Here is an 18,096-nt window from a genome sequence, read left to right as displayed (position 1 = left end):
CAAATACCACAGACTTCCAAAATAAAAGTCCTATTGTACATCAAATGTACCCAAATAGATTATTGGATTGTAACTGAGACAGTCATGTGTTCTACACTTGAATGGTCTCCATGGGTTTGATCATTTTGTTGTTCTAGCCTTCCCAGTGCATTTCAGATCCAGTTTAACAATCTATTATTTGTTTCTCAGAGCGTCGATGGTTTGGCACCGCCTTACCCGACAAACCGTTTGAAACCCTTCAGTTCTACCACAGCACTGAGGCACTGCTGCTCCTGGAGATTCAGAGATCCAGGTTTGAAAGCAGAGGCGATGGAGCCTTCTCAGGGGTGGCTGCTAAACTTAGCTTTTCACATTAGAGCTGCCCGAACTCTAAGTCACTATAAACAAAAAACAACTGCTCTCAGGTCTGTTAGAGCCGCACACCCCGGCTTTTATTATGCAGCCACAGTCTTTACTCGTAATTTGTAGTCTGTATTCAATGTTGATTTAGTGATTGTTTTATACAGTGTACATTTGGTATAAGTTGCAATGCAACTTGCAATAAAACTAACCTTCGACTTTAGAGTAAGGCCATCAGCGAGGGTCTGCTGCAGAAACACTTCAGTACTAAAAGCAGGTTAATCAGTAACTTTCAGGACATAACGAGCTCTCCAGCCCGAGCAGGTGAATCATGTGAAACGCTGCAGCTGGTCTGAACGTTTCTCAGGACTGTGTGATCTGCAGCAGAGCCAGACTGAGGCCGGATGCAGTAAAGCACTTCCTAACAGGGATGAAAACATCCACACATTCCTGATGTCGGATTATTTTTATTTCCAGACATGAAAAATGAGGTCAGCTCATCATCATCATCATCATCACCACATCGGTCGGTCGTTGTGTTCAATAAAATGACAAATGTGCACATTAAATGAATATTCTGCATGTTAATAAAGAATCTGAAACTACATCTCCCATGATGCACAGAACAGCCGACTAACCCTGCAGATAGAATCTGAGGGGGCGGAGCTTCAGGTCAGAAACTACAACAAAACGTCCTCACGCGCAGCTTCAGAGTGTTTTTTACAGCGCCGGAGGATCTGCTGGACCAGCACGGCCCGGCCTGGCCCAGGTTCAGGGTCAGCGCGGCTGTCCCAGCAGGCCAGCTTTAGCCGCCAGAGCCTCGTTCTGCTGGATGTGATACTCCTGGAAACGCATGGAGATCCTCTGAGTCATCTTCAGGTACTTCTGCAGGCACGACTCGGAGCAGCTCGACTGAAACACAAACGGCTGTGAGGATTTTATCCAGATGTTCCTTCACCTACATGTTTCCGTCATCCAATCATCTTTTTTTACCTCCTCGGGCTTCACGTCTCTTGTGGTGAAGTCTCGGACGCAGTCCATGAAGCAGTTCTCCGTCACCTTGTTGTACGTCCCCAGAAACTCCTTAAACTGAACACAGGAAACAGACACGGCTCAGAAAACGGCTGCAGAGCAGCAACTCAGCAAAACAATCTGAGAGACGACCGAGAAGGATCCGAGGTTCAGGTCTGGGAAGAAATTTCCTCAAACAGGTTTTAACCTCCGTCCTCTCGCTGCTCAGTTTTAAAAATAAAAAAAAATATGATTCAACTACAGGTGGAGCTCATAAGTAGAACCGTTAGTGCAATTTCTGGCATTAGATTTACATGTGTGCTGGAGAGCTGCTCCTTTTGTTCACTAAAGCACATTTGTGAAGGAATAAAAAAAAAAAAAAAAAGTCTACTGCTCTGAAAAAGTAAATGTTCAGCGAAGTGCAGCACAGAAGCTCCCGTTCATAAAACAGTATTACAAAGAATAGTGTATTTGTCATAAATAAGCCCTTCAATATTCTTTTTCAAAAACTTTTAACCATTTTGTTTTTTTATTTTCTTCTGTTTTCATTTCCTGAAGTTTCACCTTTTTCCATTCATTTACCTCCCTTTTTACAAACGTGCTTTTCATTTCAGATATTCATTTCTTAACTATAATTTTTCATAATGCCATATAATATTTTCTAGTTTCATTTGATTTATTTTTATTTAATTTATTTTCATTTATAAATGGTAAATGGCCTGTATTTGTATAGCACTTTACACTACATTCAGTCATCCATCCATTCACACACTGGTGATAACAAGCTACATTGTAGCCACAGCTGCACTGGGGCGCACTGACAGAAGCGAAATGAACAAATTCCTTGATCAGGAAGGCTGGCTCTGTGGTCGGCATGAAGCTGGACACTCTAGTGACAGTGGCAAAGAAAAGGACACTAAAAAACAAAACAAAAAACTGCTGGACATTATGGACAATGCTGGGCATCCTCTGCACACGGCCATAAACAACCAGAAGAGTCTGTTCAGTGACAGGTTGCTTCTCCCAAAGACAAGCACCAACAGACTTAAAAACTCCTTTGTCCCACACGCCATCAAACTGTTTAACTCCTCTCTGGAGGACAAAGGAGGGGGGAACAACTAAGCTGTAGTGCCTCTTCACTTCACTGTGCAATACCTTTTGTGCAATACTTTTTGTTAATAGTCAGCGGTGCAATAGACCTCAATACTTGAAATGTGCAATTCACTTGTATTTTTTATTTGTATTCCTATTGTTGCGAGATCGATCAACTTTAGACCAGACAACAAACGACGGAGACTCCGGAAAAGTGCAATCAAACGATGAGTTTTATTATCACAGGAGAACAACCAACCATCAGCATACAGAATGTGTTGCTCTGACAAAAATACAATGGGTTTTGGTTTTATAGGATAAAATATCACACCTACGTCAATACAGTTCAAAAATACCTGGTGACAGACAGACAAAAGTTCAACTCGTACAAACAAGGGTTCATCACATATACTTTTAATAACTATAAACTGACATATAACTTCTCTTTTCTACATTACTTGCCTTTTAAGGTAATAACTTCAGGTCTTAGCGTTTCTGAGAGCTAATAATGGACCCTCGTCATTAATCACTAAGTAGAGTACTTTTGCAGCCAGTCTCAAACTGAAGTAGAAGACGCTTAGGACTTCACTCAAACCTGCTACTAGATTAATATGTGTATTGTAAGCATGCATGCAATTAACCTGCTATGTTCTCATCTCCCCTCAGCATGTATCATCTGGACACTCTCACCAGTGAAGCTTAAAACCTTCTAGAATGGAACATCAACTCTAACCAAGCACATTTATGCATTGTGTATAAAATGAACTCAACCTGTAAAAATAGAAAGGTCAATGTGATGACAGACATATTCAATGCAATTTTATAAACCCTGCAGGAAATATTACTGATAACTGATACTGTAAAACATGTTATTAATACATTCTTCATAAGGCAGATTATATGGTAGCAATAAAAGAATCTCTGAATCCCAACACTATTTATACGAAGGGGATAAATAGGAATACAAATAAAAAATACAAGTGAATTGCACATTTCAAGTATTGAGGTCTATTGCATATATATATTATTCTGCTCACGCTCTGTAACTTCTGTCGGTGCTGTGCCGAGGGATTAATAAGGTTTTATCTTATCTTAAATACTTTATCTTTGAAGTTACTTTTATCATACGTTCTAATTTACGTGCTTAATTTTTTACTTTAAAAACATTTCATGATCCTATCTCTCAATTATACGGTTTCATTTATTTATTATTTATGTGCATTGCTTTTAGCTACTCTTTAAAGGAATTTTTCATTTCTAAATTAAAACTAATTACTTTCTTGTCCCCTCATGTATTGGTCCCAATAAGCTGGCACAGTATTCTGGCATTGACGGTATTTGAGTTTGTTTTGATTGATTCTGTTTTTATCTATTTATTTTTACCTACGGGTCTGTCGCTCTCTCCTTTTTTGTCCCTCACAGGCCTCCTTGCTGTATATCTGTGAAGGTTCTCAGTCATCCAGGTCATCGTAGTCTAAGGAGTACTCATTCGAGAAGCTAACCCAGAACTGAAGAAGCTTCTCAGACGCGAGGTGAAATGTAGTGATGGGTAGATGAGGCCTCGTGAAGCGTTTCAGCACATTCCCCAAACTGTATCGACACTGCGTCGGCACAGTTTTGCTCCATACTGACACCTGCTGGACCTTAAATATCATTACAGGCAACTTACTTGAGACTCACAACAGACACTGATTCAATGACCTAGTCATACTTGTACACTGTAAGGTATTGTACTTTCCATGGAATCATTTTATATCTTCTATATTACAAATATTGTAGACATCTTTAAAATATATTATGAATGACATGATGTGAAAATTAAAATGAAAGTATTGTGAATGTAACATTACCCATTTAAATGTATTTGACTCAGAGTTTATTATAAATTTCTATTCAGAAAAATAGGTTTATCCAATGTTTTAGCATTCAGTCTATTGCGTTTTTTTGTTTTTGTTTTTTTTAAAACACACCATTTCCCCAGCTTTGGAAAACTCACAGGAACAGATACAGCTGGGGTAAACAAAAACTGTAAAGCCAGGTGGAAAAGGTTCTGATAAGATGTCTTCCTATTCCCTCAGTACGTTACACTCTCTCTCCACAATACTAAGGGGTTGGCAGTCCTTTATAATAAAATTCAGGACTGCCTGGTCCAGAGCAGTCTTCCTAGATGCTTGATTTGAAAATAATAAAACACATTAATTTAAAAAAAATGATGATAAAGATGTTTAGTGTCTATATAGGCCTACCAGTGTTCATTCTCGGTGTGTTTGTCTCCTCATTTTCATGTTTGGCTCTGTAATGCCTAAACACTGAGGATGTGCTTTTGTTTGTGTAAGAAAGCTCCGCAGAACAGATGCAACATTTATCCTGCATCAAATGAAATAAATAATTTAAACTTCAAGTCACATTGCTGTTTTTCCTGTTCTGATAGATTACACTGAAACAAAGACAGACAAACTTATTTGCAGTTAAAAGATCAAAATGATCCCACACAACAGAAACATTTCTTTTTCTTTCGGGCTCCATTTTGATGTGTTTTGTTTTTTAGTCTTTGCGAGAGTAATTTTGTGTTTTTTGGTGGCGACTCATTCCGTTGGCAAATGCGGTACCTTTTAAACACAGTTTGGCGCGTTGGCAATGAGCGATACAGCAGCTGTATCGATCACGTGACTTTTTCTTAAAGCGACGCACGCACCGATACAGGCATCGCTAGCTTGATACATGCGTCGGTGTTGCTGGACCCATCACTAGTGAAATGTCTTCCAGCAACCTAAAGAAGTCCAGACGCTTTTCTTTCCAAGCCCCTTCGACTCCTTGCTGTATAGTTCAGTGCGGGCTTTCTATGGACCCTGGAGGCCACAGTAACCGGACTTTGTGCCTCTGAATTCTGAGCCTCTTTTTTCAGAGTCGACATGAAAACTCTTGGGGTCACTTACCTGTTTGATCTGGTCGAACTCGGACACCTGGACCGCCATGATTCGGACTCTGTGGGAGGGGAAACAGGGCGACAATTAGCAGTAATGCTAACACACCAGACTCCATTCATAAATCCTCCATTTTAGCTCACTTCGTGGTCCGCCTCTTTTAAAGCTCCTCCGGCGCTCACGTGTTATTCTTTCAATGTGACCTTACAGGTGTACCGTTCAGCTTAGGTTGGCTGGTTTAGTAACGCTTCAGATAGCAGAGGTTACCCGGGCTTTAGTGACATGATGAACAAACCTACCTGATAAAACAGCACTTTAAACGGACCGCTGCTGCTAACGGCTAGCCCGGTTAGCGCCGTGTTCCCGCCCTCTGATGAGGGTCCCTCTGTTCTCCTGGGGATGTTCTTCTTCAGCCTCCCAAGCAGCAGCGCTCAGTTTCCCTTTACAGCAGAAGGAGGACAGTTTTTATTCCACCTGAGCTCCGAGCTGCCTGAGGGGAACCTCCGAGTGACGGACTGAAGGACGCATGCGCACAGAGCAGCAGATCCTCTCCGATATTTTTGCGACTTTTCATCTAAATTAAAAAGAAAAAAACCACATGAGGCTTACATTAAGCTTAACATTCAGCTATTAATTAATAATTTTAAACTCAAAACACAAATAAAAATGTACATTTGAGAGAAAAATGTGACGAATGTTCAGGTCAGAAACCGAAACTTACCGAAGAGCAACAAAAGTTCTGTGACTGGTGTTCCGTCCTCCAAATATAATCGCATTAAACTAAATCTAAACTTCATCAGTAAGTCCTTCTATAAAGGCAAACCATCTTCAATCATAATTTCTCCTGAACCAGTCCAACTTTACAGGGTCGTTTCAAACACATTTCAGAAAAACATAGAGTTCTCGCAAGCAGTAAAATGCACTCTGACAAAGAAGCTGTTTTCACAACTGCAGCTTCCAGAACGAGTGAGACGAGTGTTTCAAGTATTTATGAATGAATTCGTTTGAATACATTTTTTCAGTCATTTTCGCACTCATTGATTTTTCTATGATAGAGGTGTACTGTCCAGTTTTCGGCTAATAAATAAAATTTTAATTTGCTGTGTTTACTTTGTTTCTCAATGCCGTTTGTTCTTCTTCGTGTTTTGATTTTGAAGCGGAGTTTTTTCAGCATCCTGTCTGGAGCGGAAGCCGGAAGTTCGGTTGTTTGTTGTCAGCAACAGTTGCTGTGTTTGAACATTTTCTTTTTTCTGTCGTACTTTCTGTGGGGGTTTTTCCTGGCGTCTCGTTGGGGTGTAAATTATTTTAACTCTCTCCTCGCCCCCCGCGACGCTGACCGCCGCCTTCCTTTACCCGGCCAGCGGCGGGTTTTAGAGCCGGAGCGGGAAGTCTGGACGAAGTTAGCTTCCATGCTAACAGTGCAGCTTTAAATAAGCTTTATTAACACTGTAGGTAAACAGCGTCATGTCTTCTCCGGCTGCACTCAGTCCGGATCAGTCCTCCTGCAGCTCAGACACCGGGGACGTTTTAATCCGCTCCACACGAGTCCTCCACCCGGACCGGACCGGTCCCGGAGGCGGACCGGGACCCGGATCCGTCCAGATAACCGTCCGAAAACTGCGGGACTTTCGTCCTCCTACTCTGACCGAACTGAGACAGAATAAGCAGCGGCGGCGGAGTCCCAGACAGAACCCGGATATCGCTGCTTCACATCGGTCAGCAGCGTACTTAAAGCCCCGTAAGATCTCCGGAGGAGGAGACGGAAAACTCGCTGAGGCGATGGACACAGGTGGGGGGGTAATATAATACCTGGCAGATGTGTTCATTATTTTAAAACGTGCCCAGACTGAAGGTGTGTCCGTGCATCAGGGTGTGGGGGAGTTTGTGAGGGTCATGGAAGAAATCCAGAAACTTTGGATAGTCATAGCTGCTCACGTGACTCACAGCTGCGTGGAGCTGTGCCGTTCACTTTAGCTCAGGGTGAGGTTTAAAAGCCAGCAGCACAGAGAAACACTGAGGTAGGAGTAGGGTTAGTTCACTAAAACTAGCTGTGTCGGCACATTTCAGTTCACTAAAGTAAAAATTCTTAGTTGTAGTCTTTTAAATAACAATTAAAAACTCAAACTGAAATGAACGTGGAAAATAAAATAGGATAAAAATATAGTGTAAATCTTTGTTGGTTTGAAATAATTCTGGGACATCGTGACTGACGAGATTTTAATGGACATCTTTGAGGCTGAGGATCGCTGTTCAGTGTCATAGATCGTGCCTGTGACACACACCCTCTATACAGCAATACAGGTCACAATAACGTTCAAAAACAAAACTAATAACTCTGCTACACCTAAAGCCATTAAACCAGACGGTCCTTTAAAAGCAGTGAAGATCGCATTTCAGCCAACAATCAGCAGCCTCGCGTTACAGATACGTCTCTAGACGTTAGACCAGGGCCCTATTTCAGGAAGCCGGTTTAGTGCAAACTCTGAGTAAGTATACCCTGAGTTAACGAAAACTCTGGGTTTTCGGTTTCACAAAGCAAGTTTAGATTAATTCTGAGTGAGTCACTATGACGACACACTCCGTGAAGCTAACCTGCCCCCTAGCAGGTTTACTTCAACTAACCCTGACTTTCTCCGCCGGAAACCTGACTGTAGGAAGTGTCAGACATGGTAAATGGTAAATGGCCTGCATTTGTATAGCGCTTTTCTAGTCCCTAAGGACCCCAAAGCGCTTCACACTACATTCAGTCATTCACCCATTCACACACAGGCGATGGCAAGCTACATTGTAGCCACAGCTGCCCTGGGGCGCACTGACAGAGGCGAGGCTGGCGGACACTGGCGCCACCGGGCCCTCTGACCACCACCAGTAGGCAAACACGGGGTTAGCATCTTGCCCAAGGATATTTGGCTGGGATTGAACCACCGACCTTCTGATTAGTGGCTGACCTGCTCTGCCACCTGAGCTACAGCCACCCAGGATGTTATTCCTGGGTGTTATTCCTGGGTGGCGTGCCCCTTCCTTGAAGAGCCAGTAGATGTTGAAGCCCAAATTCTCCGCAGAGCTCTCCGCCCGGAGAGAGTGATTAGAGCACGTTTGGACATTTTATCATTTCCTGATGATTTCCTGTGTGAACGTTACCGTTTTTCAGCACAATCTATAATTTATTTGAATAACATCCTCAGGCCTAATATTGCTCATGTGACACATCGCGGACATCCTCTCAGTTCTGTACATATTATTTGTATTGCACTTCGGTTTTTTGCAAACGGGAGCTTTCTGTATAATATTGGAGACGCTGAGCACGTTTCCAAGGCTACCGTCTGTTGGGCAGTCAGGAATGTTACAGTTGCACTGAAACGTCTCCTGCACTCGTTTGTGGTTTTCCCCGGTCATAGACCCACAAGATTTATCAAAGAGGGATGCCACAAAATTGCAGGTATCAGGATGAACGAAACTTAATTCATGATGTGGTGATACTTGAACTACTACTTAAATTTTACATTTATTCTCACGGTTCCCAGGCGTGATTGGCTGTACAGATGGCACTCACATTCCAATCATTGCTCCTTCAGTAAATGAAGGAGACTATGTGAACAGGAAGTCTTTCCACAGCATTAATGTGCAGGTACATAGTTCCCTGTAGCATTTCAAACTAACAAATTATTTCATTATAGTAATGGATGCTAATTTGTGTTCTCTGCACTGTGAAGATCATATGTGATGCTGCCAACATTATCACAAATGTGGAAGCCAACTGCTCAGCCTCTGTGAGTGGTGGTGGTGGAGGACCCCCACCTGTTTTTCGGGCCTCCGCTTTTTTTCTGTTGGCTATAACGGGTCACATTTGAGCATACAGAGTAAGCAAATATGTACTTGTAATGTGCTCAGATAATTTCAATAAGTGCTTACAGAGGGGAAATTAATGTAGCCTCTAACTGCAATTGATTTACATGGGACAAACAGACCAAGCACTATGGCTCATAATACAATTACACCTTACCTGTTTGGACTATATTTTTATATTTCATTTTTACTTGCTGCCAGGAACGTTTGGGGCCTGTTGGGTTGCACCTGCGCTCAAATCACATCACAAAATAAAATGTATAAAATAAAAAATAATAAAATAACGTGGAAATCCCTAGATCAATGTTTAAATTAACACTCACGCATTGACTCTGTCGGCTATGTTTTGCCATGCATGCTCCCTTTCTTTTGCAGCTGAGACTGTGTTACTTTTTTTCTGCAAAATTTGCATGTTATCGGCATATGCTGCCATCAGAATTTCGGCCTCAAGCGCTGTAAAATACATTGACCGCGCCTTCTTTCCCTCCGTCTCCATGGTGACTCGCTTAATCTGTGCTCCACTAATCAGGGCTTTATGTATCCTCGTGCGCGTGCTTAACTTGGGGTTAAAGCAACTCCACGTTGACTGAACTAATTGTTATCAGCCTTTCTGAAACCGAATATTCCGAGTTGGACAGTTCGGGGTTACTCGACCCTGAGTATCGTTTTTCACTCTGTTTTCTAAACCGGCTTCCTGAAATAGGGCCCAGGGGTCCGTTCTTCGTACCTCGCTAAGTAAGTTAGCTGGATTTGATTGTTGACGATTTCGCTGATCTTGGATCGTTCGGTTCTCCGAAGCTCATCCGGGACTTGCTGTCATAGCAACAGATCCGTAAGCGTAAACCTGCTCGGGAGCAGGCTTACTTTATGTAAACAGGATTAGATCGCGGCCACTCAGGTATGTCCGCTTCATTTATACGAAAGCAACAGCGATATTCCACCACTGTTTCACCATAAATAAATAACATCAATGTAACTAAAGATAATGCAGTATTTGATTCTTTTATTGATTCCATACAGATACATACTAGAGATGGACCGATCCGATATTACGTATCGGTATCGGTCCGATACTGACCTAAATTACTGGATCGGATATCGGAGAAAAATAAAAAATGTAATCCGATCCATTAAATATCACGAAAGCACCTCACAAAACTTGCAACACGCCGTAACTCACCTCAGAACGTTAGCACGTCGGAGCAGTATGCATCACGTGATAGAGCAGCTGTGGCATGCCGGACCTGTCCTGGTCTGGATAGCATTTGGAGCTTCGCTAGCAACCCGGCATTTCATCTCCGACAAAGTTATCCCGAGAGAAGTAAAGCAAGTGTGTAAGTCCATCTCTGAATGTTTGTAAAGCATTCCTGCGTTAAGCTTAACAAGCGACTGCCTCTCACTCTCCGGCTGCTACTTCAATCGTGAAACTGCTTAATGATCAGCTGATCGGCTTTTCTGTCGGGAGTCCGTCTGTCTTGTTTGTTTTTGGCCCACTTTGCACCAGAAAGAGGAAACCAGCGGCTGAACAACAGCAGCACGTTTAAGCTTGATCAGCTGTTGTTAGAATTTATTTAATATTACTTTCTACTCGAGGATCTTTTTCTACGTAGCTGACGCTGGTAACTGTGCAGGGGCGGATCTAGCAAAGTTTAGCCAGGGGGGCCGATAGGGCATTAACAGGGAAAAGGGGGCACAAAGACATACTTTTCTTTCTTATTCTCATTTAAAATGTCTAGCTTTTAATAAATAATTATCTGACACCCAAAGTTTTAATTTGATGTAAAATGAATAGAAGTCAATTACTGTGTATAGTAACTATTAAGTCTAATATATATACCCTAGTAAGCTATAGTACTTTTTACTTTGGGAAGGTACCATCTGTGCAGTCTGCAATTTTGTTGAAGAAAGATGTTGAATCTATTTAATATTTCTTGAAAAATAATTGATTTCTGTGCATTTTTTTCACACTGCATCAAATTAAGGTTGATTACGTCGATTAAGCATCATGAGGTGGAGCGTGAGGGGTGGTTCCCTATTTTTTATTTATTTATTTTTGTTGTTGCTGGGAGTTGGAACCCTATTAGTTAGGTTGCTTAATATTTACGCTAAGTACTCTTTAAAATACCAGAATAGGGAGGATGGTGTAGGTTTAAGTTTATTAGATTGATCAGTATTGCTGAACTATGAAATATTTTTTTGTATACAGGTATAACAGAATAGCTTTAGTGTAGTTGTTGTTTTAAACTTGAGTATGAACTTGCAGACTTGCAAAATGCAGCAAGATATTTAAAAAACAGTTTTGTTGATTAAAAAACACTATATCGGATTCATATCGGTATCGGCAGATATCCAAATTTATGATATCGGTATCGGAGATAAAAAAGTGGTATCGTGCCATCTCTAATACATACAGGTCATTTCCTAAAAAAAGGGAAATGTACTATTAATCATTCTATTTCATGTATTTGATTGTTTCAGATGTAATTCATATTTTAGAGTAGTAATAGTAAATTACTTCGTGTAATCAAGATGAGAGACCACGGCTATAAAAGCGAAGGTGGATTTGGGAAGTCTGTCGCAGCCATGTCCTGTCCGTATACGCGAGCCACCCATTGCGGAAGGTGCAAGATTGATAAGGAGAGTCCTCAGAATTCAGCGTATATTGCGGGACAGACAGGATCCTTTAGCTCAGCGCGACAGTGTGCTCATAGAGAGATATCGATTTTCCCGTGAGGGTATTATTTACTTAACCAACTTGTTGACGAGGGGGTGCAGGACCACCACCTGTCTTTTTTTGCTCTGCCCTTTTCTTGGTTGCTGTTATAAACAAACAAACAGATTATTTCAGGGTCTCTTTTCAAGAGACTAAAAGCAATATAAGTGATAAATATTACCATTCTGTGGAATATTCTTATATTTCACTTTACTTGTTCCCGTGTTCTAGTGGGTCCTGTTGTGGCTCTAATGTGAAAGGGGATATAATGTAATATAATAAATTTACCCTACTGCCTACTGGTGTTGGCCAGAGGGGCCGATGGCGCGATATGGCAGCCTGGCTTCTGTCAGTCTGTCCCAGGGCAGCTGTGGCTACAACAGTAGCTGCCTCCACCAGTGTGTGAATGTGAGAGTGAATGAATAGTGGCATTGTAAAGCGCTTTGGGTGCCTTGAAAAGCGCTATATAAATCCACTCCATTATTATTATTATTATTAAATTACTTACGAGTTTGATTTGTCAGCAACTTTCTGCCAGCCCTCTCTCCTTGCTTTTGCAGCCTTTGCAGTGTTCCCTTGCGTTTTAATTAAACTCTGAAACTCCTGAAATCCCTCAATCAAGAGTTCTTGCTCTGCTGCCGAAAAATATTGAGCGCGCTCCTTCGACATTTTCGCCGACCAATCAGAGGGTTGCCGATCAATGTTTCTACTATCGATGCGTAGCCCCTGTTAAGCCACCCAGTGATCTCACATTACTTCATCCAGCTGTACTAATCATCAACAACAGGTGTGTTCGGAGAACCGGAATAGCGAGCTCAAAGTTGGCGCGATGATTTGATCTTGGATGTGTCATTTGATCTTGGATGTAGTAAGCGAGGTACGAAGAACGGACCCCAGGGGTGGGCAATCTCAGTCCACGAGGGCCGGTGTCCCTGCAGGTTTTAGATGTGTCCTCGAACCAACACAGCTGATTTAAATGGCTAAATTAGCTCCTCAACATGTCCTGAAGTTCTCCAGAGGCCTGGTAACGAACTAATCATGTGATTCAGGTGTGTTGACCCAAGGTGAGATCTAAAACCTGCAGGGACACCGGCCCTCGTGGACTGAGATTGTCCACCCCTGCGTTAGACAGAATTTCTTCACACATGATCGTAAAAAGATCAAAATTCATATTTTTTGTATTTTAGTTTGACTCGGTGTGAGAGTGAGCCTCCGAGACTCTCACACTTCTCACCATAATTAATCAATTCAATTTGAGTCGTAAAACGTTCTGTGTTTATCTTTAATCATCACAATACTGACTCCACCTCTGCTTGCATCATCAGGTGACGACGTCCTTACGTCACGGTTTGCATCTGGGGGTCGAGGAGTCGTGCTGGCGGCTTTGAAGCAGCGGTGAGTGAAACGTGTTTCCTCAGACTTGCTACAGGTTGCTCATAAAAACACATCTCATCTTATCTGTGATGCTCAGCTCTCACAGCGCCCCCCGCAGGAGGGAGGTCAAAGTTCACTTCTTGGACCCGATGCCGCTCCACTCTGCGGGAAACCCCCCGGGCGCCCCTGCTCTGAGCTCCCGGGATGCAGCGAAGGATGCTGGGGTCCAGATGGAGACGCCGCTGTCCTCTGGTGACCTGGGAGATGCCAGTAGCACTGCCGCCGCCGCTGCCACTGCAGCTTTGGCAGCTGCTGCTCCTCTCTTCAAGGTGAGTACAGCTGATAGATCGATTCAGCCCGTACACATGTTTATTTCTGCTTTTTCCACATGTGAGTCTCTGGGACTGACTCACTGCTGCCTCTGCTGGACATCAGAGGAACTGCAGCTAATGTTTAGCACCTCTGTTTGTGTTTGTTTACAGGCTCAGTCTGATATGGAGGCTCGAGTGGCTCAGCTGGCTGACGGCATCCAGAAGCTGCTGCAAGCTGACAGGTAAACTGTGTGCACCTGTCGCCTCGTTATGCTGAAAACAAAAACAATAAGAGAAAAATAATTCTGTGTTATAAAAAGTCACTTTAAATGAAGTGGAAACGTGACATCACTGTGACATCACCGTGTCATCAGGGAGGGTGGGGACAGAGGGCGGAGCATGAGCCAGCAGACACTGCAGCACCTGGAGATGCTGCAGTGCCAGCAGGTGCAGCTGCAGGTGAGTACAGGAACACCTTTAATGATGTCACCGTGCTGAACAATAGCAGCAGGGCGTGTCAGACGTGTTATCCAATCAAAGAAAATGTAAAACCTGGGAATTGTAGGAATAAAGATGCGACGCCTCCTGCGTCTCTTTCTAAACTTTCATTGTCACTTCTCTCCTCCAATCAGAGCCAGCTGCTGGAATCAGCCCTCAGGATAGCGAGCGGCCATGCTTCAGACCCGCCGACGCACCTGCAGGTCACACACCTGGATGCTGCAGGTAAGCACACAGCAGTTTGTGTTGGTCAGCATGAGGTGCGTCCTGTGAGTCCTGACATCAGCTCAGTGGGTCAGCCTGGAGCTTACACATATCGGTACAGGGGAGGTCACAGGAAGGTGGAGTTTGCAGTGTGCTACTACTCAGAAACATGGACAGGTGTACCAACAGCAGAGCAGTTTGCATGTTTGTGCTGTGTACTGTTCCGACCCACACATGACATTTTGAATTATTTAGCAAACAATAGATTATAAATATCAACCTGTTTGTCTGCCTGATAAACACCTGAAACATAATTGTTTCAAAAACCCTGTAAAAAAATAAAATCATTTTCTTTTTTCATCCAGTAACTGAAAAATCTTCCAATATTTTTTTCATTTTATGGCTGATTTAAAAACACATTGTTTGGACTTAAAGTGCAGAAATACAGAGAATTTTTTGAGGTCTTAAAATGATAAAAATGTTATTTGTTTGTGTATAACAAACAATGATAAACAAATAACTAAGTTTTGGACTGTCAGTCCCGAGGTGTAATGAGGAACGTGAACCAGCAGGTGGCAGCTGTGTGTGTGTGTGTGTGTGTGTGTGTGTGTGTGTGTGTGTGTGTGTGTGTCAGTACTGCAGGCAATCCGGTTGTTCAGTGATGACGCGACGAATCCTACTTCGGGGTCTAAAGTAGTCTGCGTTTAACCTAATTTTAAACATTACTATAATCATGTTTTATGTTACATAAAATTGATTAGTGGATCACTTAACAAAAAGGCTATGAAAACTAGTACTATTTGTAGTAATTACAAATTATTTGAATGTTTGAAATTCTTTGTATTGCACCCCCTGGCATATGTTAATTTTGTTCTGATTGTATACATGTTCTGTATACTGTTTCTTAATAAAGTTTAATATTAAAAAAAAAAAAAAAAAAGTAGTCTGCGTTTAATATGGCTTTTGTGTTGTTAACATGTTTAATGTTATGTATTTTCTTCTATTTGATCTCAAAAAGCTCCTAAAACAGTCAGTGATCACTGCTGACCTCCCTCGGCTTTTATTACCACTAATCATTTATTTAAGCTCAGTTTTTAAAACCTTAGGATGTAACTACAGCCCAGCCCATGCAACAGTATATGAATGACTAACCTCGTATTGTGGATGGATTATCTCAGTTGTTCTCCTGGCTGAAGTTTGGTCCTGTTACAGCATCCTGCCATGCGATTACATTTGTTCCTGACCACCGAGAACACTCACGTTAACTTTTATCGAGTGGAAAACAAGTTAGCTTGTTTATATTATGCTAACATAGCTGTGTCGCTAGCGGTCATGTAGCACATCATTATATACCAGCTAGCCCAGCAGTAACCCTACAAACGTCACTGCTGTCTAGTTTTCTGTCTTCATTTATGCTGGAAGTGATAGCAGAGCTGTACGTTTTAATTTTTTTCTAAAACCTCGCAGTCAGGACATGCTATATTGTATTTAGATAGAAGCTAGCAGGGAGTTAGCTCGTTAGCTTCTAACTCCGTTAAATGTCATAAATTCCGTTTTCATGGATGCCTGGATGTTAAACTCAATTGTTACACCTGGTAGAGCAGAACGCTGATCATTTTATTAAAGATGAAAGGCTTTAGACAGTTTTTCAACTCTCAGTAATGTCATAGTGATCGTTTGATATACGGACCTGCAGCGGAGTTTAGACCCAGACACGGCTAGTGACGTCAGACTGAACAATCGGATGGAGACAGTTGTCATGGTAACCAGAGTGTTTGTAGATGCTGAATTTAGATGTGTGTGTGTGTGTGTGTGTGTGCACATCTGTCGAGGCAAATATCGCAGAATTCATGTCTGAAATTCTGAAATATGCTTTCAACATCTTCATGAGATCCACCTGGAAAATCCTTGTACACCTTTCCAGGCTTTCCAGGCCTGGAAAACATTGAAACTTCATGGATGATTAACCTCCGTCTCTGATTTGTCTTCTTCTTCACTGCAGCAGCAAACAGCCTCGGCGCCCAGCCACCGAGCTCCTTGCCAAATGTAGCTGTCCCTCCTGCCCCAGTTACCATGGAAACGCATCGCCTTGACCAATGGGCAGATCAAACCAGGTGAAGGGGGGTGGGGGAAGGATGTTTTTGTGGGTTTGATGGAGGCGGTTTTGTTAAACAGAGACTGAGAGACACAGACAGGAAACAGGCTCAGGGTTCAGGTGCACTCCTGACACACCTGGAAAAGCTTGAACCTGCTTATTAAACAGCCACCAATCAACACGCTCAGAAGGACTCTTGGTTTTTGTGGTTGTTCTCATTTATGTGACGCGTTCAGTGAGCACACATGGAGATCTGAAGGGATGCAGGGCCCGCACAAAAACAAATCTTTATTACGTTTTTCGTGTGTTTATTTAAGAAAGAAAAATAAAGATGTTTGATTATTCGCACAGATCCACGTGAACCGAATAATCAGCTGAAGCTGAAAATGGAGGCAAATAAAATCCTGTAAGTCACAAACTGACTCCAAGCTGGATTCAGATGTGCACAGAACTGGTTTGACTGCCGGGCTCTACACGGGCTTTCTCCTGGTTTAAAGAAGCCTTCAGAGGTGTCGACACACATTACTATCAGTGATCTGCATGTGGTCACCGTTTGGTCTGAGTCAGTTAAACCCACCTATGAAAAAACAAGCCAGTGATTTTCCTGCAGTGGAAGAGCAGAGTGAAGCCCTCGTGTGTTTTAGAGACAAAGGTTAGATTAGTTCCTGTGCAGTGATGCTTCAGCTAAAGCGATGAAAGGTCATGTGAGAGCATGTGGAGGTGCTGATTGGTCTGCTCGGTCAGTCGGAGTGCTGTGTGAAGACTGGAGCAGGTGGAGACATAAAGGAGCCTGGGAGCGTCTGAATGCTACAGCAGGTCTGCGTTGCTGCATTTGCATAATCATTCATAGTGTGTGTGTGGGGGGTGGAGGGGGGGGGGTGCTACAGTTGATCCTGTATTCTGCAGCTTCTCCTCGCACGTTTCCATGGCAACGCCAGCAGTATCCATGAGAGGCACGCAGATGCTTTTGTGTGTTTATGGAGATGGCACTAAGCCAAAGCCGCCACCCACTGCTGATAACTGAAAAACCGCAATATTCCCAGAATGCACCAGTGTAGTGCATATTTTCATAACTCACCTGTGTAAACTCTGTCAAGGCAAGGTTGCATATCAGGGGCGTGGCCTTTTTGACTGACAGGTGGGTGTAGCTGCTAGCTCGTGCTAACTGGACTGTGGACGTGTTTGTGTTGCTGTGAGGTTTCTGTACGAACAGACGTCTTTTATTGTTATGAATGAGCAGGTGACTGTGACAGCCAAGGCCAAACTGCAGCCAAGTCCCTCTCTGAGTTACAGGCTGTGAGGTAACCCCATCCTGTTTGTGCACACTCTGCTTGAAACTAGTGTAGTTTTTATTTTTCCGCCTGTTTGATGAACTGCGTGCGGACAGCTCCACAGAGACTCATTGCTCAGTGATGTGATTGCTGTCTGCAGCAGAGCTGAAGCTGCTGTGTGGAGAATCGGGATATCTTCCACAGTCAGACGTGCTCTGAGCACTGAGAGGCTCGGGTCAGAGAGCTGCCCATCACGTCACATCATGTCTGACTGCACGGCACCTCGATCAGGAGACACACGAGGGGAAGGAAAGAGGCAAACAAACCTCTCCTATTGGTCAGTTCTTTGCTTTAATCTAAAGAGATTTACAGTATACCACAGTAATCCTTTGCTGATTACCGTAGTATACTGCATGTG

At 42.9% G+C, this 18,096-nt stretch overlaps 2 protein-coding genes across 7 annotated transcripts in view; one reads left to right on the top strand and one right to left on the bottom strand.

The window, feature by feature from the left end:
- Positions 1-786: 786 nt before the first annotated feature.
- On the bottom strand, positions 787-6,286 carry timm9 (translocase of inner mitochondrial membrane 9 homolog). 2 transcript variants are annotated; one of them, XM_085257865.1, is made up of 5 exons: positions 6,088-6,286; positions 5,666-5,940; positions 5,379-5,427; positions 1,333-1,428; positions 787-1,251 (listed from the first exon to the last, which is right to left on the bottom strand). In XM_085257865.1, exons 3-5 carry the CDS (start codon positions 5,415-5,417, stop codon positions 1,117-1,119), a joined length of 270 nt encoding a protein of 89 aa, XP_085113991.1. In that variant the 5' UTR covers positions 5,418-5,427; positions 5,666-5,940; positions 6,088-6,286; the 3' UTR covers positions 787-1,116. The 2 variants fall into 2 exon arrangements, with proteins under 2 accessions (XP_085113991.1, XP_085113992.1); XM_085257866.1 differs by lacking the exons at positions 5,666-5,940; positions 6,088-6,286 and adding an exon at positions 5,510-5,638.
- A 242-nt stretch (positions 6,287-6,528) lies between these two features.
- The window catches only part of kiaa0586 (KIAA0586 ortholog), a 33,520-nt gene continuing 21,952 nt past the window's right edge, over positions 6,529-18,096 (top strand). For 3 of the 5 annotated variants that reach the window (XM_085257862.1, XM_085257861.1, XM_085257858.1), the window contains exons 1-7: positions 6,529-7,155; positions 13,251-13,320; positions 13,397-13,628; positions 13,782-13,852; positions 13,985-14,069; positions 14,243-14,333; positions 16,315-16,426. In XM_085257862.1, the coding sequence (XP_085113988.1) occupies positions 6,831-7,155; positions 13,251-13,320; positions 13,397-13,628; positions 13,782-13,852; positions 13,985-14,069; positions 14,243-14,333; positions 16,315-16,426 (986 nt within the window). In that variant the 5' untranslated portion in view covers positions 6,529-6,830. The remainder of the gene's footprint in view (positions 7,156-13,250; positions 13,321-13,396; positions 13,629-13,781; positions 13,853-13,984; positions 14,070-14,242; positions 14,334-16,314; positions 16,427-18,096) is intronic. The other 2 variants (XM_085257859.1, XM_085257863.1) reach the window with 1 other exon arrangement.

This window comes from Mchenga conophoros, linkage group LG19 (genome assembly GCF_057382185.1).
Source record: "Mchenga conophoros isolate Kocher_MC1m ecotype Shallow Benthic linkage group LG19, M_conophoros_male_GT1.1, whole genome shotgun sequence".
Taxonomy (NCBI): Eukaryota; Metazoa; Chordata; class Actinopteri; order Cichliformes; family Cichlidae; genus Mchenga; species Mchenga conophoros.
The sequence above is the reverse complement of the archived record's forward strand: the minus strand, read 5'-3'. Positions and strand labels throughout refer to the sequence as shown.

What these genes read in the sequence shown, in the direction of transcription:
- timm9 (XM_085257865.1), bottom strand. Translation starts at nt 5,417, where the DNA reads ATGGCGGTCCAGGTGTCCGAGTTCGACCAGATCAAACAG. An exon ending in AGTTCGACCAGATCAAACAG is followed by an intron (nt 1,429 to 5,378) that starts GTAAGTGACCCC and finishes TCCTGTGTTCAG; the next exon opens with TTTAAGGAGTTTCTGGGGAC. An exon ending in GAGACGTGAAGCCCGAGGAG is followed by an intron (nt 1,252 to 1,332) that starts GTAAAAAAAGAT and finishes TTTGTGTTTCAG; the next exon opens with TCGAGCTGCTCCGAGTCGTG.